The sequence below is a fragment of the Aptenodytes patagonicus genome, chromosome W (assembly GCF_965638725.1).
Source record: "Aptenodytes patagonicus chromosome W, bAptPat1.pri.cur, whole genome shotgun sequence".
NCBI lineage: Eukaryota > Metazoa > Chordata > Aves > Sphenisciformes > Spheniscidae > Aptenodytes > Aptenodytes patagonicus.
This window is the reverse complement of record NC_134981.1, coordinates 2,297,405-2,319,302: the sequence shown is the minus strand read 5'-3', so window position 1 is coordinate 2,319,302 and position 21,898 is coordinate 2,297,405. Positions and strand designations below refer to the sequence as shown.

Sequence of the window (21,898 nt, the reverse complement as noted above, 5' to 3'; positions counted from 1 at the left end):
GCTGAAATTCCTGACTCTGAAAAGCCCTCTGCACCAAACACAGTAGGGACTGTTTTTTTTAATTAAGAAAAAAAAGTGATTTCTACTGGTCATGGACACTCATACAGTGAAATGCCGTGCTGGTTTGTGGCTGGGAATCCAGCCACGGATGCTGTGTAGCCCCAGCACTGGGGTGTGCAGACATTATCGTAATGACGCTTACTAAGATTTCAAGTTTTTCTTGTACACCTATGATGACGACTATTTTGACTCAAATTTTCATTCACCTGCCTCTTTCCCTGACTTTCAAGTCCCTGCCCAGGTTGCCTGTTCACACTTACCTATATGTTAAATATTTGAACCATTTCAGGTGCTTTAAATTGCTACCTTGGACGCTCATTTTTTTTATTTAACTTGAGTTGGCTTTTATTTTTGCCTTCAGTGCAGATTTGTTTGAAAAGAAATCGATGGTTTGATTGCTGGGGGGGGGTGACGAGGGGGAGTTTCATCTTAATTAACTTGGAAGAGTCATTAATGTTAATGAATAAGCTGTTGGGTTTATTTTTTTTATAAGAAAAAGGTGAGTTAAACATAATGCCAAGGGATAAAATAGTGATTATGTACGACTAGTCTCAGCACTAGTTTTCAGTAGTTCTGGTAGGGTTGTGAAGCCCAAGGAGTAACGTCTCCCAGGCTTTCTGGGGATGTTGCCGGTGGAGCAATCTAGCGAAAATACAGGTCTTGGGTCTTCACAGTCTTGTGTCTTCACAGTCAGTCCCTAATCCTTCCTCGATCAGCAGTTGCTAAAAATGCCCCTGGGGCATAAGGTAACTACATCATCCAACAAGTAGTCAATGAGGAATAAAATAACTTGTACTACTTTATAACAAATGTACAGGTCTTGTCTATTTGAACACCTCATGCTGAACTTCTACTGCTGAGGGTAGTTTTTATTGGCTTACAGAAAATAAATTGTCTCTGGAACAATAAAGCTACCATTTACTACATTTCTCCAGATATTCTGCCACCTTTATTTCTGTAAAGTATTAATCCTCGCTGCAGTGACTTCAGTAAGACTACATGAGGGATTCAATTATGTTCAGTATGTGTAAGGACATTGGAAACTCTTCCCTGTGAGTAGTTGCAGCATTGTTCTCTTATTAAAAACGCAGAATATGAACCACTTCAGAATTTGTATAATATATTATCTGTGTTTTCTTCCTAAGGAATGCTAATTGAAATAAAGTCTTGTGAGAAAGTGGGGAAAAATCCACGTGCTGCTGTAAATAGCTATAGGGACATAAACAGTGCTTGGGCAAAACAAATAAACCGAACTTCACCGTTAAGTTCTGGTGATAATATGAAGCTGTATGATATACAGATGTGTTATTGGTACAGATGGAGTTGTAAAACTGGTTTTAGTGACTTTTCTTACAAAATATTGGAATGATAACTACGCTAACAAAATTACTCTTCAGTTTTCTGTATTAGTTTTTGAAATAATAGATATCATAATCTTAACATATACTCCTGCAAAGACTTCAGTACGTGATTTGCTGCCTCTTAAAATATTTAAACCCATAAGGCAGAATTCTGTGAACATCCTGGCGATGATATGGTCGGAGCATTGAGAAGATATAAGCTGGCTGGAATTAGACTGTTCTTGCTAGGTGCTTCTGTGATATATCATATAATTAAAATCAAACACTGTAGTCTTAAGGAGCCACAAATATGAAGCATGCTTGATGTCCTGAGCAATCACTAGGCGTGATGAGAGGCAATTTGTTTGCAAGCTCCTTCTGTAACTTGCTGCCTGGTAATGTCATGGTCGGTCTGCCTCGTGATGCCCTGGTTCCCTATGGAAACACCTGCTATAGGGGATGCTGAGTGCTGTGGACCCTTCATGGGTGTCGAAGGCGCTGTGTGTACAGCTTTCGGGGGTAGGCGAGTCTTGTCTTGGAAGCAGAGTAAAAAATTTTACTAGCAAAGTCATCAAAAAGGTTACCAGCTCTCTCCGAGATAAAGAAAAGTGATTAGAGCTCTAATGAGCCAAATGAGAGTACCAATAAGAAAATAATAATAATCTTGTAGTTAAAGAACCAAACGTTGACTGTAAATAACAATCTTTGGTTAAAGGAGTACATAATTTAATATATTGTGAGATATACTAAATACATTGGAAAGAAGTAAAGAAAATAGTAATATTTCAGCTTTTTCTTTCAGGGTAGAATTAGCAGAGTCCTCTGAAGTTTGTTTCAGTTGTGAAGTGTTGTGCTGTTAAGTTGTTATAGTCTGGTGAAATACAGAAAGGTATTGGGAAGTGATTTCTAAGGTGAAGATGTGCTATCTTGGTAGATGCTGAATAGCATGTATTTTTTTTTTTTCTTTTCTTAAGGAAAAGACATTCCAGACTTGTTTTTCCTTCCTCCTGGTGACTTTTGAACGTTTTGGGTGATTTAAACCTAATTTGACAGAATGGTAGTGACTTTAAAGATCGTGGAACTCCTGTGAGTTTTTATTTGGCTATGGAGATAAATGGTGATGTACAAGTAGAGATTTCTCCTTTGTGAACATTAGACCAAGGGGAAACTAACAGGAGCACTGTCGCTTGGCGAGCAAAGTTGGAAGTGCAGCAGTATGTGAAAGAGCAGGTGTTTTGTTGTAACTCCAGGAGACTTTGGTTGTGGCAGTCTCACCCTTGCCTGTGCGCAACATCATAATTTCCAAAGGTAAAGTAAAAAAAGATGTTAAAGTAAATCAATCTTCAACTTTGCGAGCTGTGGTTCATGACTTGCAGGGAGCAGGGAATGTGACTTTAATGCTGTAATGTAAGAGTCCTTGTCAGAGCCACCATCCTAAAGCTTTCTTTTTTTATTGTCTTCTAGAGGATTCTGGCCCTTCACATTAGGGAGACAGAGGTATTTTATGTTCCTGGTTTTGCACTTTGCTTCTCCTTTTCTGTTAACTGCAGTAATAACTTGGTGGGCTTTCAGTTCTCTTCCTTTTAGTGTTTCCTGATCAGGCGAGACAGCTTTGTAAGGACTCATGGTAGAGAGCCTGCGCTGTGGGCTACCAAAGGGTCATTTTTGTGTGGCACGACACTAGTGTGGGTGTATTAATAAACTTCTCAATGGTGTCGGTGGTTTTGGGAATGCTCTGATCACCTCTCCCCCATGTAATGATTTAGAAATGAACAGCTACAAATTTAGTTCACAAGATTAAATAGAATTTTTCCAGATAGAAGAATGGGTTCAAATGCCAGAAAGCCAGAAGGAAGCAGTCAGGAGGATGTTTGACAGATAAGGGAGCTGCAAGAAGGACCTCTGCCATGGTAAAGGCACGAGGGTGTATGCGCGTGACTTCGGGGTTAGTGAGGGGGAAAGAGTTGGCAAGGCAAGACAGCCAGAAAGGGAAAGGTGAGTGGGTAACAGATCGTTCATCTGGGTTATGGATAGCTGAAGTTACGGAGCAAGGTCTTGCAGCTTGATTTTTTTTTTTTCAGTAGTTATAACCACGTATTTTCTGAACTAGGAACCTGTATCTGCCAGCCCTAGCAATAACGCATATATTTGAACTGGCATTAGAACAACATAATCATACTTCTTAACTCAAACCTGTGGCTATGTTGCACATTCATAGTAAAAGGGCATTTCCAGTGTTAAGATACTTTTGGAAGTTGGGGTATACTATTATGTTTATCCATCACGTGGTCCAGAGCCACAGAATGCTGCTTTTGCATATCCTTTCTGGGTTTTTAAGATGAAGATCGAGGAAGTCTGCTGCAAAATATGATTGAAAATGTCACGCAAAATCAGTTTCCTGCAGGTGGTAAAGGTAAACTCAAATGGAGGGGAATAGGTGTGTGCGTTTGCTTTGGATTTCCTTGGTACTACTGAAAAATATATTTGTCTCCTGATGACGTGGTCACGCATGCTGGACAGTCCTGGGAAATTGTACTGTTTGTCAGTAAAAAGTAAGAAATTTTGTATAACGAATTTCCAAGTTGCTTAAAGAGGGTGGAAGTCACTCCACTAGAGTGGGCCAGCAGAAGTTATTTATGTCCCGTAAGCTCTTTGGTTTTGCAGCGGCTCTAGGTGAAGTTGGAAAATGTCAAAAATCTTGTTTCAGACAGGAGAGAAGAAGCCGTGCTCATTTCTAACGGGGATCTATGTTCTGGAGCAAGGGAGGCTTTTAAAACAAGTTTACAATGTGCTTGGTTCCACTTCAGTCACTTCAACCAAGAAGAGAAAACATGGAGAGCACAAATGTGGATCTGAGGCTGATTACTAGGGGCAGGGCAGGTGAAGCAGTCATGTGGTTCATTTGGGGGCAATATTCTCAACCTCTTCTGTGGCAAAACCAGATTTGACATATCTTTGAGAGCCCGTTCCTGTGCGTGGGCTGGATATGGGGGCTTCAGCGAGCGCACGCTGCGCTCTCTGGTCGAGTGAGTCGCCTTTCGCTGCCGGCTGGGGTGGGATTCGTGCCAAGAGCAAATTGGAAGCAAACTTCCCTCTTCCTTGTGCCTGTTGCTACGGCTTTTCTGGAACGTGGAGATTTCTGCGTTCTGGCAGGTGCCGGTAAACAGCATGACTGTGTCAGCGTTTTTCTGGCTTTTAATTGCAAGTAAATTGTCGCACAATAGGCACCATTGTTCAGCGGTGACGGGGAGGTAGCTACCCTGTGAGTTAGGCATCTTAAATGGGAAATCTTTTTTTTTGTTCTTCCTTTGATTTCAGGATAGAGGTAAGGTCCCCTGAATCTTAGGTAATGCCTTTCCTCAGGAGGTGGCACAACATTCTATCCTGTCCTTGCTCCCAGTTGTGCAGAGGGAGAGAATGAAGCACAGGGAAGTGACTTTCCTGAACTCGCCTCCCAAACCGAAAAGAGAAGCAATAAGGTATCACAAGGGCTGCAGAACGTCGGTCCCATGATCTGCCCGGTGGGCAGCGCTGCCTTTCCTGCCCACAGAACAGCCTGGTGTGTGCTGGAGATGCTGCGCCTGCAGTCCACCTCCCTCTTGCCCCGTGTACACAGCGAGGTTGCTGGAGTCACTGCTTGTAGACTTGTGATGTTGTGATAGGGGTCCTGGGGACCCGCGGGTCTCTGTCTTGGAAGAAATCGCATGGCAGGGCTGAAGTAGTGTTGGCCTAGCAGCTCCAGAGCTGCCTGCGAGCTGTTGGGCAGGAGAGCCGACGGGAGCTCAGCGCCGTCCAGGTCTGTGCTCTGCAGAATCACCACTGACCAAGTGGAAAAATCATGATGAGACACCATCACGCTGAAAAATTCCCGAGCAGCTCTCATGTAATATAAATGATGTTTTTACTTTTTCTCCCAGGGGAAAATTGCGAAGCTTCATGAGTCAATTAACACTTTATAAATTATTTTGAGATCAGTGGATAAATAGCCTTGTGTAAATGCACTGTATATTACCTGCAAAAGCTAAAAAGATGCCACCGTGCCTTTTAACTACTCTGATCCTGTTTTCTCTCTCTGATTTTATTTATTTGCACTCAACATCCTTTTTGATGTTAGAAGGCTGATTTTGAACAGCTCCTTCCGAAATGCTGGCGTTCCCACTTGGGGAAGGAAGGAAAAAGGCTGCTTTTCACATGTTGTATGACTTTCTCCTCTGAACTGACAAGGCCACCTGAGTTGCACTTGGGGGCAACTTTCTTTATTTTGCACTAAGTACCTCTAGTATCACTACAATATATCCTTGTCTAACCCTGACATATGGAGCAGAGAAATGCAAACATGGCGCATATAATATTCTGTATGCGGTCATAAAGAAGGAGGGGAAATGAGGATAAACCTGTGCAGAAAATGTAACGCTGCGGCACTTGCTGGGGCAGTTTGGTTTGATGTAACCTATCCTGTGCTATTGATAAAGAGCAAACCTGAAGTCGGAGATGCTACGCTATAAAAATATTCAAGTTATTTACTGGTGCTGAAGCTACTGCTGATTCATCTTAGATTTGTGGTAAAGCATGACAATGCTGTAGTATTCCACCAGAACGGAGCTAGCAGGTTGCTGCATTTTAATGGGCTGTGGTTTCCAGTGATGTTATTACTGTTATCATCATTACCTTTTCCTTTCAGAGAAGAGCTAAGCCCTGTCGGAACAGACCATTTTATCAGCAGAGGTTTGTTGGTGCTATGGGCAAGAAAGTGGCCCGTGACAGAAGGGAGCATCCCATTATACCTGGACAAGCTTGAGAAGTGGGCCCGTGTGAACCTCATGAGGTTGAACAAGGCCAAGTGTAAGGTCCTGCACCTGGGTCAGGGCAACCCCCAGTATCAATACAGGCTGGGGGATGAAGGGATTGAGAGCAGCCCTGCCGAGAAGGACTTGGGGGTACTGGTGGATGAAAAGCTGGACATGAGCCAGCAATGTGCGCTCGCAGCCCAGAAGGCCAATCGTATCCTGGGCTGCATCCAAAGCAGCGTGGCCAGCAGGGCGAGGGAGGGGGGGATTCTGCCTCTCTGCTCTGGTGAGAGCCCACCTGGAGCCCTGCGTCCAGCTCTGGAGCCCTCAGCATAAGAAAGACACGGACCTGTTGGAGCGGGTCCAGAGGAGGGTCACGAAAATGATCAGGGGGATGGAACACCTCTGCTCTGAAGAAAGGCTGAGAGAGTTGGGCTTGTCCAGCCTGGAGAAGAGAAGGCTCCGGGGAGACCTTATTGCGGCCTTTCAGTACTTAAGGGGGGCTTATAAAAAAGATGGGGACAGACTTTTTAGCAGGGCCTGCTGTGACAGGACAAGGGGGAATGGCTTTCAACTAAAGGGGGGCAGATTCAGACTAGATCTAAGGAAGAAATGTTTTACGCTGAGGGTGGTGAAGCACTGGCCCAGGTTGCCCAGAGAGGTGGTGGATGCCCCATCCCTGGAAACATTCCAGGTCAGGTTGGACGGGGCTCTGAGCGACCTGATCTAGTTGAAGATGTCCCTGCTCGTTGCGGGGGGGTGGGACTAGATGGCCTTTAGAGGTCCCTTCCAACCCAAACCATTCTATGATTAAAGTCAGTAGCACTTAAATCATTGAAAACGTGTACATAAATAAAGCAGGATTTGACTCCTTGCATACAAGAGTTTCAAGAGTAGCCAGTGGCTTTTCCTGGGTGCCAGGACAGTGTCTGATCTCCTGAGACAGAGGTTGCTAGACCAAGGCCAGGACACCATGCAGCACGTACCGTTTTCTGGCTGGATCTCGCACCTCTCTTCCTCTGCCTTGCCTGCTCTGCGGCAGTGCATCGCAGTCAGAAACGGGTACGTTGGTCACTCGTTTGCTAAATGGTTTTGTGGACTAAAATGGCATACACATTAAAGCCTGAGGTAACCTTGTTAGTCCTTACATGGTCCCTGTGGAAGGAGGAGGGAGAGGATGCAGTGTTCGAGGACACATGCCAATGGAAGATAAAGTGTGCATGAAAGCCAGGGAAAGCATCAGGGACCGGATTATTCTGCGGTTTATGAAGTTGGTGTTAGATGGTTTCTCCTGGTATAACTTTAATACTTTTTTTTCCTCCTACTCTGTTTCCAAATTGTTTTCCAGGCTATTGCTAAAATGTCTATTGCTTGTCTTCAAGGCAATAAATCCGCAGGGCTTTTGAGTTGCTGCTTCTGTTTTGTCCATACTAGACAGACCTGCTTCGGCAAGTCATGGCAGATGTGAGCTGGAAAACCGTAAGGACCAGTTTCTGTGCAGTGTTGCAGCTGTACCCGGTGGTGTGAACCGTTTGCCTTTCTGCCACAATCGAACAAGCCAACTTAAATCGTTGTGCTTTAAGCAGATGAGTTTGTCTTTGCACGGATAGGGGCAAGGAGAGCTCTTACAGCCCAGGAAGGATGGGAGGACGTGAAGAGGCTGTTTTGTACCACCCCGCAGCTGATGGGGAGCAGCAGGTCGCTGCAGAGGATGAGCTCTCCTCTTCGCTGGCTTCCCCAAGGGCTGAAGTTCGAGCTAGAAGCTACCATCGTCCAGACCTAGTGGCTGATGTTCAGCAAATTAGGACACGGAGCTGGGCTCAGAGACGACCTGAACTGGCAGCATAGCATATGCTTTATGTATGTATTGTAGAATAAAATGGGGAAAATATGGGCAAATAGTGTCCATATCTGAGGACGTACAGATTCTGTCAATTTTCTCTCCCCAGGCCTGGCTCTGGTGCTTGGTCAGGAGTTTTTTGCCAGCGTGGCACTACGTTAGCCGCCAGTTCTCACCTCCCTCTCCTTGCACTTTCCTTATTCTTTCCACTTCCACGTGCAGTGCCCGGTGCCTATGCTGCATTGAACCGGTCCTGTGTTTGTATGTAATAATGGAACAACAGAGCCCACTGGGGCCCCGGGAATTGCTGTAACACAAATACCACTGCTGCTAAATGGTTACTTATACACAACCATAGCCGGTGATTTAGGGTTGCCTGCTAATGTTCAATAAAATGCCAATTGTGTCTGCATTTCTCAAGTTGGTATTTGCCTCCGCCTGCGTTTCTTCCAGTTTTAATGGCCACAGAGAGTACGCTGTGCTCAGTTAATTCATTTATTGAGCTGTATTTCAGGATTGGGCTTTGACATGCTTTTACCAAATTTGTCTCATAAAAAGATATGTCACATGATTCAAATGCTTCACTGGCCTGCAGATACATTGGTAAATCTGTCAAACCCAAATTATTAGCTGGTTTTAGTGGCTTTCCTGAGGAAGCCACTGATTTCTTGGAGGTGGGGGCAATAGTAATTTTGCTAGTTTTAATGATGGGGAAAAAGAGGGTGGAGGCTGAATCCTAATGTGTGGAAAAGCACATTTAAATAGATCTCCCATAAGTAAATACTATGGGCTTATGAGGAATTGATTTTTTTAGAGAAATATTGCTACCTATAATGGTAAAACAATTCTAACTTGATTCTTATGTGTTCAGCTGAGTAGTGTGTGATGTCTTCCCTAATATGGATCATATGCTGTTGCAATTTGTCTTTGAAGACAAATTAAAAAAAAAATTCAAGCCAATTTAATTAAAAAAAAAAATTTAGCCAATTCTTGTATTTTGGGCATACTTCTAGTAACTAAGGGGAGGGGGGGTATTGTCTGGCTGTCCTTAACCCTTAGCTTATGATTAGCAGAATACACAGGCTTTACACTATAAGGGAAAGAATATAGCTGAAATGGAAGATCTTAAAAATATGAAAGTAAGTTCAAAAGTGTTAGCCAACTGAGAAAAATAATTTAGCATCCCATTTAACGTCTCATTTAAGTCTTATATTATTTCTGAGAATGTGGTTTGCTGCGTGACTTTGAGTTTTCGGATGGGCACCATAGTATCACGTGGAATCTGTCAGAATTTGCTTTTTCAATTAATTTGTTCTCTCTATAGTTTTCTCTAGTTTTTGCTGTCGGGTAAAATATCTTGTGGCTTATATCCTCATGTGAAGAGGATGTAAGAAGAGAGGAGTTAGGTGTTTGAGGTGAAGAGCTGTCCCGTGGGTGCATGGCTGAAGTGCGCTGTCTCCAGGTGCATTGCCGGTCCCCGTAGGACCGTGGCCGACGATGGGCTGAGGGGAGTTCCCACCTTTCAGGGATGCTGCAGGGATGAATAGTCACGTCCATGGTGCTCGGATCGCACCGGGAAGCAGGTACGATAAGTTGGTGGATATGCTTTGCACCTTCTCAGTGTCTGGAATGAGGCGAGATGGAACTCAAGTGTGCTTTCGTGCAGCATGTCAGATAGTGGTCTAGAGAAAAGATGAACTTTTAGGTTTTTTTTCCCTCCTTGTCTTTTGAGCTGTGTTGCAGCACTTGAGAGAATGAATGCCTCCTTTGGCATAGTTAAACCTATCGAGGGTTGAGCTGCTTCACATCCCGTGGGTTTGCGTACAATGTCTAAACATCCTGTTGGTCTCATCTTTATTAGTGATGTAAGATATTCCCAGCCCATTGGGAATTGACTCCATTTGTGGAGTCAAAGGCTTAATATTCATACTCTTGAAAGCTTGTCCAAACAAAGTTCCCTGACCTGTGGTGTCCCTTTAATCGCTAGTGGCATGTCCTGCCCCTGAGGAGTTGCAGTTAGCTTTAGCAGAATAAGTGGCTTTCAAAGATTTTCACCAGGCAAGAGCCGTGAATATGGATGCCCACTGAAACAAACCCTAAAAGCATAAAATAGCTGAAAGTAAGCAAATGGGCAGCAGCCAGAACATCAGTTGCTGCATGTGCATCTTCTACTCCAGTGTTCCCCATCTTCTTCACTTGTTTATTACCACCTTGCACAACCCTCTCTGCATCTTCTCCCGAGCAACCCCAGTGCTTGGGCTGTCTGGCCTCTTTCTCTGCATTCAGGCATTTAAGAAAGAGCCACATATACCTTGCACACTTATCCATCACACCCTGCATATGTGAGATGCCCTATGGTTGCACTCGATGACTTAAAATAAATTTCCCCTTGTGCTTGTGTCTTGAAGATTTTGAAATCTCTGATGAATCTTTCTTCTTGCAAGAGTTTGCTTCATGGTCTGTCCCAGTCCTTGAGAAAGTCTGGTCTTCAGCACAAGTGAGATGAATGTCTGCTGAAGATGAATGGTATTTGATAATTGAGAGTTTTGAATGGATCTTTTCTTTAAATAGATATCTTGAGCCCGTACCATTAAGTGCCTTAAACTAGAGGGCTGATGCCTTGAACTTAATTTGATCTTCTATGGATAGTCAGTGGAGGAGGGAGCAGAGAAGAAGCCTTTTGCTGTGAGTTGCATTAGTAGTAATTTATATACGTTCTGGCTCTCCAAAACACTGTATAAGGATAGTCCATGAACTGGATTGAGGGAGAGGAAGGGAACATGCATAAACATTGTCTCTGCTGTCTAGGCAGAATCTGTTATTCATGGTAGCAGAGTCCTGCCCCTCCTTTCTCTGAACAGATCGACCTTTGATATGTCAGAACTGGTCTGTCACATCAGAAACATCTACTGCCATCACTGGAGAATAAACCACAGTTCACGTCACGTTAGACATTCCAGGTTTCTGAAAGATGAGGCTCAAAGCAGACAGGTGGATTCAGACGCCGCAACAGATAGGGTTTGCATGGTAGAGAGGTTTGTGGTAGTCTCGCAGACCACACTAGCCCTTACTGCATCTGCTGGGGTAACTAGGGCTGTCGTGCCGTGCAAGCTTCGCTTGGGCAATGGCTTGCCTATGCATTCGGCGCCAATTTGACAGGGTTTCAGCTCTGGCTGCTGTTGTTCCGTGGTACTGCTCAGCTTGGTGGTAGCCCAGGAGCAATCCCTGCTCATTGGAGGCAGGGGCGACTGCATCGCTTGTTCTTTTCCTCCAGAGCTGGAGATGCCTCTGTCCTGTTTGAAGACTTTGTCGGTTTATGGGAAGGTGTGGCTGGAATTACACCTAATTGCTCTGAAGGTCTTTTCAAGGTGCTTCTGAAGTACTTTAAATGAGGCAAGTCACAAAAATATCATGTTACATTTGTAGACTGTTACATCAAGAGATTGCGGGTCTGCTCAGGACATCTTTATACTACTTCTGCGGTGCTTTATGAAAGCAAAGTCACTGCTCCAAGTGCAGGGCTTTAAACATAATGGACTAAACGATGCTAATACCAGCGAACTCCCAGTGCATGGCGCATGAATGAGGGAGCCTGCTTTTTTTTTTATTGTTCTAGAGATTTTGAAATATGGCCCTTTTTAGATTCTTCAGCAATATAGAAAGGCCTATTTTCTTGCTTATTTCCTGTTTGAGGAGCAGATTTGATGATTTCATTGGCGACTGGCGGGAAGCCTGTTCTCCTCGCTGGCTGCAAGCCACGAGTGCTGGCAAGAGCAGCCGACAGGAAGATGAAGAGATTTACACCCTCTGATTTGTGTATTAACAGGGGCAAAGCAGTAGGTGGGCTTGTCGGTGGATGATAAAAATTTAGGGTAGTATTTCTTTTCCCCACACAGGTGTATTGTGCTACTGTGACTGACAGGGAGTTACACTCCCAGAGATTCAGTATAGCACGTAGGCTTGTTAATAAATATTAGCAGTTTTGTTGCTTTGAATATCCACTGTGCTTTTCCCCCTTCTCTTTGAGAAATCAGCCAATAGCCACAGCTTTCAGCTTAAGACTGTATCTTGTAGGAATTGTGAGAGAGAGGAACTAGATCCAACCCGTTGACTGAACAGCCCTGGAGAGCTACAGGCGGGGAGCTCTGGAGATTCGTTTTTGCCTGTGGCTATAAGGTGGTCATAGTTTCAAGCCGTGATCTTGAAGAATGACAAATTTGGTTCTCATGAGCTCTGCAATGCTGAAAAATCTGTATAATGAAGAGAAAAGCAATCTTAAGGGTTGTACTTGAATGATTCAGTTAAAATTGAAATTTTTGTTGTTCTGAATGTATCCTGCATGTGTGGAGTGTTCGGGCACAACAGCTTTGTGCTAGTGCTTTGAATCAGAAAGAAAGATCTGCGAAGACTAAGTAGAACTGACTATGAAGGCATTGAATGCTTGATGAAAATCCCCCTACAGCATAAATATGTGGATGGAAAAAAATAGATTGTTTCCATGTGTTATGCTGAGCGAAGCCAGTAAGCGAGCCGCATAAAAGGTGACAAGTAAATTAGATTTTAAAATTCTTGCTGTTTTGATAATCTGAGCTGACATCGGTAACACAGGTTAGGGAAAAGTCTTTTTCAGAAAAATAAGTTCATTTATTTCCGGTGATAAGTAAGAGGCATCAAAGGGCAGATCCTGGCTCCATCTTCCTCCAGCTAGCCTTTCTTGGTGGAATTAAATTGCTGCCAAGAGTTGATACTATAATATTTGTAATGGACTCTACACGCTGGGAGGGAATTGCTGTGCTGGAGGAGACCTTGGTGTGCCCCCGTACTAGAAAAGGGGAAACTTTCTTCCGAAGTGGGATGTTCTGAATTGTCTGTTCCTGAGTACAGTTTCTATCTCATCTACAGCGAGTTCAACAGTGAACCTGTGAACGTGTCCACATGAGGGTAGGGCTGATGGAGGAATAGATGGCTTCTGACCTTCCTCTCCATGTAGTTTAAGAGGAGACACGGTGGCTCTCCTGGCATTTATATGAGGAATCTGATGTAATAGTAAACTATCAGGATTAAAACGTCCTCAAAAGGTGAGGATGCCTGGGGAACTGGGGCACTTCCATGGCTAAGTAGCATCAGGGTTGCAACACAGCTTAAGTGTTTGAGCCTAAACTTTCCCCTGAATCCTCTCTCATGTATCTATTTATATATACACACTATTGCTTTTACAGTCAACTATAAAATCTGTGTCTTGTTTCTTTGACTTTGTTATAAATTGACCCAGTACTGAGATTCCCTCCAGCGCTGTGCTGCTATTTGAGGTCAACTAAATTATCCTCCTCCCAAAAGGGCTGCAGAGAGGGAAGTGCAGGGACTGCCCCTTTCAGTCTTCACAGTGGATCTCTGAGGGCCGTCTAAAGACGGGAGGACTTCACAGTGAGAATGGCAAGATGCATTTTCTAGTATGATAATTGAATGCTAAATACAAGTTGCAAAAATAATTGTCTCGCCCTTAAATGTGTAGGCTAAAAAAGCTATCACAGTTTGGTTCTCCTGAAATGAGGCCAAATGCTTTGTTTGGCTTGGAGTTTGGGATGAGTCTGGCTGAAAACATCTAAGCTGCTTTCAACTCCCCTGGCACAAAGCAGGATGAGTCACTCCTCAATCCAAAAGCAATGAGACACATGCTAAGAGGAGAGCAGAAAAGCATGTTAAGTGGGTATTTTTTTGACACTTGTTCAATGAATATTAAACATAATAGTGTCTGTTTAAACTCTTCCTGTATTGTTTTATTTTTAGGGTATCTGGTGATGGTGGTCCCTAAGTTTTCTTTGCAGGAAGTAGATTTTCGACCCCTCTTCAGCAGAGCCCACAGGCTTGAATTGTACTTTAAGCTCATTCCCTTAGGAGGATTTCTCTCCTTTCTGCTGAAAAACTGAGAACTCGGCATGAACCCAACCTTCCTCTCCCTCCTGGGCTGCCCTTGAACTGTATTTCAGTTTGTTTCCGTCTGTGGGTACCCCAAAAGAAACTCCCACTGAGCTTTATAGGAAAGAAACAAACACTAGTATATTCACAGAAGAGCTTGGGAAAGCCTGGTTCAAACCCCTGCTTACCTGGGTTTCTGCTGTGACCTTGAGCGAGCAAGTCAGTCACTGTAGCATTTCTAAAAGTGCCTAAAAAGCCCCAGGAACTCTTCTTGGTTAGAAGCTGCCACATTTTATAAGCTAGTGGGATGCCAGTTTCTGTGGCTATGCTGCCTTTCAATATTTTAAACTGTATCTTAGAGACTCAGTTCATCTGAGAAATTGAAATGATATTGTCTCTTGTTTACATAATACAAATTAAAGACTGATGCACTCAGATTTTTTTTTATATATATACACACATATAAAATAATTGAAATAATTGTGTACGTGACTATGTACGTAGCTGTACTTCAGTTAATCTGGAGCTATTTGGATCTGCCTGCCACTGTGCTTCATAAGTAATTACTTGGATCTCATTACACAATTTTAATGCCAAGCCTGTGTCGATCCTTATCTCCTGCAGACAGGGCCATAGGCCAGAGTCATTCTTGTTGAAGTCTGACTTCTTAAATCAAACTTCCAGACTTTAAACTGTGTCTGTTCTCCCTTTGGTTGCAGCTGCTGGATGCTCAGTGGAGCAGTCGGCTGCATTTTGGTATCTCTAGAGGGCTGCGATGGTGGGTTACAACCGGGTTGCTGCAAAAATAACACCCGAGACCTGGGGAAAACAAAAGATAGCAAATTTAGAGTTGTATAAGTTTATTTCTAAGGATGCTGTGTTGCTCTCTTTCTTTGAAATTCTCAGTTACTTTTCAATATCTTATTTTTCTGATGGACCGGTTTAGGATACAGTTGATATGTGATGTTGACTATATAGTCATTACCCATAATTTATGTTCTTTCAAACAGCCGTGTTAACTTCTAGTTAATTTTGCTTATGTGCATCTCCACAGTCAGGAGGAATCCAGGCAATCATATGTTCACATCATAAATCACAACCATCAGAGGCCTGCGTATTCCCTGTTTCACGCTGTATTTGTATGTGATGTCATCTACCAGCAGGGACCGTGTCTGTGCATTGCAGGCTGGGTTGCAGTACTTGGTGTTCAAGGGTGAAGTTTGTCAGGATTTAAATGTGCTCTGCGTAGTCAGAGTACTGAATGTGGTTTGTGTTTAAAAAAAAAAAAGTCATGTTGCCCTGTTTGTAGTGGTCATGAGCTCTTAATTGATTAATCCCATCTGGGTATTAATACAATTAATATGTTGTCACCTAATTAGGGTAATCCCCATGGGTTCCCCATCCAGGTGAAGGCAAGAAGGATTCCTCTCTGCCTGTCTAGAGGAAAGCCCTACTCTCTGCACCGAGTATATAGGAAGCCCTTGGGAGATGGGCGGTCTAATTTAGGCGTGAAGGACAAATGCTCACATATTAATGCTGTTTATATATTTTTAGCTTGGGCATGTGAATTTGATGAAAATTGAGGGCTAATAGGAAGAGATCATTCATGGTCTCCTGTATACCAGGCCAATGGCTGAAGCAAAGAGAGCAGCTGGAAACTGGGACTGTAGAGCAAAGTAGCATCTCCTTGCTAAGATTTTGTTTCCTCTGGTGTAGTTTGAGTATAGTCCCAGCTGATGGGGATAAGTATTATTTGAAATATTCAGCTCCTAGCAGGCTGAAGTATTTCCAATATCAGATGCAAGTTTGAGGAGCGATTGAACTTTTCTGCTGTTGAAAATAGGTAATAGTAAATAGGTCTATGATTACCTGATGTGTCACCTTCTGGCCTCGTCTGCTCTTGAAACACTGGGCAGGTTTCCATCCTCAGCTTCTCAGACGGTAAGGCACCTTCCTCTCCTTCACTTCGCACCGAGGTGCCCTTTGTGGCAAATTCGTTTAACTTCCATCCTGGGCTGTATCCAAAGCAGCGTGGCCAGCAGGTCGAGGGAGGGGATTCTGCCCCTCTACTCTGCTCTGGTGAGACCCCCCCGGAGTACTGTGTCCAGCTCTGGAGCCCTCAGCACAGGAAAGACACGGACCTGATGGAGCGGGTCCAGAGGAAGGCACAAAAATGATCAGAGGGCTGGAGCACCTCTGCTATGATGACAGGCTGAGAGAGTTGGGGTTGTCCAGCCTAGAGAAGAGAAGGCTTCGGGGAGACCTTATTGCAGCCTGTCAGTACTTAAGGGGGGCTTATAAGAAAGATGGGGACAGACTTTTTAGCAGGGCCTGTTGCAACAGGCCAAGGGGGAATGGCTTTAAACTAAAAGAGGGGAGATTCAGACTAGATCTAAGGAAGAAATGTTTTACGCTGAGTGTGGTGAAGCACTGGCCCAGGTTGCCCAGAGAGGTGGTGGATGCCCCATCCCTGGAAACATTCCAGGTCAGGTTGGACGGGGCTCTGAGCGACCTGATCTAGTTGAAGATGTCCCTGCCCACGGCAGGGGGGTGGGACTAGATGACCTTTAGAGGTCCCTTCCAACCCAAACCATTCTGTGATTCTATGAATTTCATGTATAAAAAAATGCAAAGGCATAAAATACCTTATTAATGTTCATTTTATTGTAATATTAAAATATTTCCCTTATGAGTCCTTCTCATTAGGCTGACAGGCGGTACTAGGAGTGGCTGTCTGGTACCGTACTGCAGGAATTCCCTGGTTGGCAATACTTTATAGAACTATTGCTAAATGCATATTGGTAACTTGATTCCCCCCAATTAGTTTCTTCTAAATCAGAAATCTGAGTGTCCAGCTTTTCATCAGTTTTATCTTCTCTGAGATGTACGGCTTCCAGTCCCATAAGATGGGGTTTGCAACAAGAAGGGGGAACAGTTTTATTTGGCTCCCGTTTCTATGAATGAACCCAAACACCACGTCTGTACTTGAATTATTTGGTGAAGTCTGTAGGTCTTGTTCTGATACTTCTGCTGCACATTACCTGGTGCAAATCTTTTCAGAATTGTAAATGGGAGCTAGCAAACAAAAAAGAATATAGAGTAACTAAAGTATAGCACCCTTTTGGAAACCAGTCCGTGGAAGAGAGCATTAGACAGCAGTTTCTAAAATATTTACATTTCCAGATTCACTCACCCATGCTCGCTCTTTCCTATTTTCTGAAGCAAGCAGAAAGAAATCACTCTCTTTCATTACCTTGGTTTCTTGCCCTTCAGCTATTATGTGAATTGGAAGTGGGAAAAAAGGTCTTGTCTTGATGTTAAGTAACCTTGCAGACTTTAATTTGAAACAAACAAAGCATTTAAAGCAGTTCTTCTCTGGGGGATTGTACTGAGTGCTACTAAATTGCTGAATATTCAATAGCCAAACATGTTCCAGACCCCGAGGTCTGTCCCCCAAATGATAAGCCTTTTTATTAAGTGAACTTTAATTGCTTAATAATTGGGTCTTCTGTAAGGAAAGATGGGGATCCTGATAGGCTGCCAACCAGACTGCATGGTAAATCGGAGTTGGGTACCGCTTTCAATTAAGTTTCCTAAGTAGGTTTGAGTATAATGCAGGGAGGTGCATCTGTGACCCTTTGGCTACGGAGCGAAGCATCACTGAGGATCTGCAGTGTTTCCTTCCAGAGTCTGTCTCGGAAAGTGACTTTCTCAGAGTGTATTTGTTGGTCCATTCCCCTGAGCCAGCTCCCGACAACCTAAACATCTGTGTAGCTTCAGAAACTGTCTTTAAAATAAATCGGCGTAAGCCAGGAGAGCTGTAAAGACCCAGTGATAGTTTTAAGATCTCGTATTACGGTCCTGCAGAGAGATGAACAAGTTTTGAATGTAACCATGGAAAAAGGTGGTCAGTGTCTTTTCACTGGGACACAGCAAAAGGTTTTTTGCAACGTCCTGATTTGTTACGCATAGATTTTATTACGGTTTTTTAAGCTTTAAAAGAAAAAGAGTGGGGGCACCTGCAGAAAGGGAGGTGGTGCAGAGACAGGGCAAAGCGTGAGCTGGCTGTGCGCAGGGGCATGGCAGGTATGGTGCTGCCATGGAAAAAAGGTCCCTCTGTGGCAATTGTTTTAGTCCTAGTTTTTACAGTAAATTGTTAAATTTAGCTGTCTTTCCTCCTGGAAAAGTCTGCAGTTTTCAACAGCTTCCCATCACTGTTCACACTGCGTTTATCTTCAGTTTTTTTTTAATTGAAGTGTTGAATGCTTCTGTTTTTCTAGCTTGCACCAGCTTTGCTGGTGGTGAAAAGCTGTTGCTTGTGCATCTGTGCCAATAGCTCGGCTGGAAAGTAGCATCCTCGCTGTAACGGGAACGTGTGCGAGGGTGCAGCGGGTGGCAGGGCTTGCATGGATGGGTTTGGGAACGACTGCCTTTTCTTCACTCGCTTTGTTCATAGGGATAACTTGTAAACATGGCAATTGGGAAATACTGCTGTCCACACAACAGTAGATTCACGTAGGCTCTTTTTCACGTGTGGAAATGCCATTAGGAAGCCTTCACTGAGCCACTTTCAGTCTTGCTGAAGAATTTCCCCGCTTCAGCTCATGGAAGCGCTTCACCCGGGTTGCGAGATCTCATCCTTGCAGATGCTCTGGGAGGTAGGAGCAACGTGTTTGAGGAGGAGAACCGAGACGAGAGGTGGGTGGCCAAAATCACACCAGAAAATAGGTGTTTGAACCAGGAAATCACCTTGGGGCTCCCACTCAAATGTCTTTTCGGTATGTGATCATTCCCCAGTACGTTGCTTTTGCCAAACGTTTGGGTGGCATTTTACTGTCTGGGAAGCTGGGGTCTTTATTCTTTGCTTCCTCAGCTGCTTAATAGCCTCTACTGACAGCTCCTTTTTGAAAGCTGTCACTGTATGCTGGCTGATACAATCTAAAAGATGCTTGTTTCCTATATACTTTTTAGTTGCTTTTAGTGTCGTCTTCTAAGTTTTTCACTCTGTCAAACACTTGGTGTGTGTTTGTAAACACTTCTGAGTGATCGTATTTACTGGTATGGCTTCAAATTGTCCCTGCAGGCAGGCGAGTGTGCCCGGCCGGGCTGGGGGCTGGTAGGGTCGTTTCTAGGGACTGGCCAGGACTAGAGCCAGGGCAGGTCCCCCAGGTATGTCCACACCATCTCTAGCACATCCCTCATCCAAGCAGGTGCTTCAGCCTGTCTTCTTGATTTGTCCTTCTCATACTTGGCTGCAAAGAGGGCTGATTTTTTTTTTTCCTTTTTTTCTTTTATTTTCCTTCTTTGCGAGTTTATCTATGCTCTTTGTAAAGCAACGACGCTTCCAGGTAATAAAGTCCATGATCTTGACATCATCTTTCGCTTGCACTTTGAATCTTGCAGACCGTGTCCTGTTCTTGCCCGGGTTTCTCTCCTGTAGCACGTGAAGGACGTGGTCCTCAGGTTTTTGCACCGAGTGAGGCTGGGGCAGCTGGAGGTTGTGCAATTAAAGCTCCCAGCTCTGCTCTCCTTACCTCGCGAGTCAAAAACGTTTCATGGAAGAACAGACACGGGCCATTCCTCATTTGAAGTCTTTGATTATGTGACCCAAGTGATTTATTTAGCAGAGGCTTTTTGGAGTATTTTTCCTTTTATGTTGAGGGAAGAGCATAGGGAAGGAGAAATACAGCAAGATGCGACTGTAACATTTCCCTAACCTTACATAGGTTTAGTTGTGTGTTCCTTTGAATGCCACCCTGTTCTGAACAGTTTGTATTGCATGATTGTGTGTCTGTACTTCGTTAAAGCTGTTCCTGACTGAGTTTGTAACAGGTGCAATTTGTTACTCTATGTTGATAACACATCTTTTCTTTGATGTTAATGAGTGTAATGTCCAAAGGAAAGTGTTAGTTACGCCACCATTATAGCGATCTCCAAGTAGTTTTCAGAATATCACGTAAATTTTTTATTTTTTTTTTTACTCTGGATTGTTAACAAAATCCAAATCAGCATGGAAACAGCATGCAACTTCTATTATCAGCAGCTATATAATTGCTTTTTTTGCTTGTGTTTGCAGGACCGCTGAGGTTTCTTTCCCAGACAGAATCTGTCACGGCTTTTGCAGGAGACACCGTTCTTCTGAAGTGTGAAGTTGTTGGAGAGCCCATGCCTGTGGTGCACTGGCAGCGAAACCAGGACGACTTGTTCCTGAGCCCGGCCGACACGCGGGTGGCCGTCCTGCCCTCCGGAGCTTTACAGATCAGCAGGATTCAGCATGGGGACAGCGGGATCTACAGATGCCTGGCGAAAAACCCAGCCAGTTCGAGAACTGGAAATGATGCAGAAGTCAGAGTTTTGGCAGGTAAGAACTGGACCCTTCTACACTGCCTTTCTCTTTTGTCTGGTCGTGTCCTTTGGTTCTCTGAAAGAGCAGTCACTCCTCCTGGGGCAGCTAGGCTGATTTATCCCACTTTCTTTCCAGTTACTTCTACAAGCTTCCAAGTTCTTCTTCACATGGAAGAGCCTGGAGACCTTTAGAAGCAGTTGGATGCAAAGGTGAGGAGTTGACACCTTAGGAAAGTATTCATGCTGCCTAACTTCAAGTACCAAATTTAGATATGTATGAAGCTGGTCTCTTTTACATGGTCAATGGAGAGAGGCAAGTACTTCCCATCTCACAGTGTTGGTGAGAGCACTGGAATTATTTTCCCTGAGCACTCTCTGGAAGAGCTCCTCTCACTCCATTAACTGGAAAGGCAATCTGTTGGGACTAGCTGCTGAATTTACCTACTCCAAGTTAGGTTGCTTGGATACTTCAGTGCCTGATGTGATCTGCCAGGTTGCCCAGACCGCAGTTTGGGCTCTGACACAGTTTAACTGTGACAGGTAATGTTCCTAAATTCATGGTCAAGTGAGCATCTTGCTCTCCCTCTTAATAAACTCATCAGCTAAATAGATGGTTACCATGGCAGTTTACTATCAAGATCTGAGCACCAAAAGAGTGGTTTGAAAAAGGTATTGCTGCAAAATCTCCTTCCCTTCTAGTTCTACATGCGTGTAACCACTAATTAAATGGGACAGGGATGATGTATTTTTAGAAATTTTTTTATATATGCATTTTCTAGAGTAATGTTGTTGGTTTGCGTGATTTCTCACTAAGTGAGGGGGTAACTGAGCAGGATTCTCAGACTTCTGAGACGGTCCAAATGCTATAGAAGTCAGGAAGGCCAGGCTCAGTCCTAGGGAAGTGTCCATATACTAACAACATGTGAAACTTGAGTTCATCCTCACTTCTAAGAGTGGTTTGTAATAGCTCTGGGATTTATTGCAGTGGAATTTGGGGGATTACAGTTTCTTCTGTGTTTGCGATTTGACACCAAAAGAAACAAACCACCCCCCCTCTAAACCTAGGATTACAAACCAAAGCCCATGTCCTCACTTTCTGCTACAGTAGTAGGTATTGATCCTTTTTGGAGCTGCAAAGCAAAATAACGGCCAGAACAGCTGGCAACAGGGGATGACCACATCACCTAGAGTTACCTGCAGGTTCTTCCCTATCTTTTGGTGACCAGGGTTTGTGCCCGATCTCTGTAGCGTGGACCTGTTCCCCGTTTGTTGGTTTATCTAACGGGCTGCCCCAGGGTGGCTGTTCTTGGGGCTTCCAAGCTCACCGTGAGCCTTAGAGCCCTGTGCTGCTCCTTATGCATCGGGCAGCACTGAGGCATTCCTGCCTCCGCGGTTATTAATGGCAGTTTGAGATCCACAGGGAAAAAATTTTTTTTCAGATGTCTCGATTAAAATTAAGAAAATCATAAAACTTTATTTTAGACAGACTTTGGAAGACTTCTCTCGGCCTCCTCAGAGCATTGTTAGTTTGCCATGCATCTACATTTCTGCTTATTTGTGGACGGATTGATGTTTGTTCCTTTTCCCAGGTTCGGTCATTAACATCCTGG

General features: G+C 44.0%; 1 protein-coding gene across 2 annotated transcripts in view; it reads left to right on the top strand.

Annotated features, from left to right (window-relative positions):
• Positions 1–21,898, top strand: part of LOC143172078 (netrin receptor DCC-like) — a 575,708-nt gene that overhangs the window by 249,721 nt on the left and 304,089 nt on the right. For both annotated transcript variants that reach the window (XM_076361323.1, XM_076361322.1), the window contains exon 3: positions 20,020–20,304. In XM_076361323.1, coding sequence (XP_076217438.1) covers positions 20,020–20,304 — 285 coding nt within the window. The remainder of the gene's footprint in view (positions 1–20,019; positions 20,305–21,898) is intronic.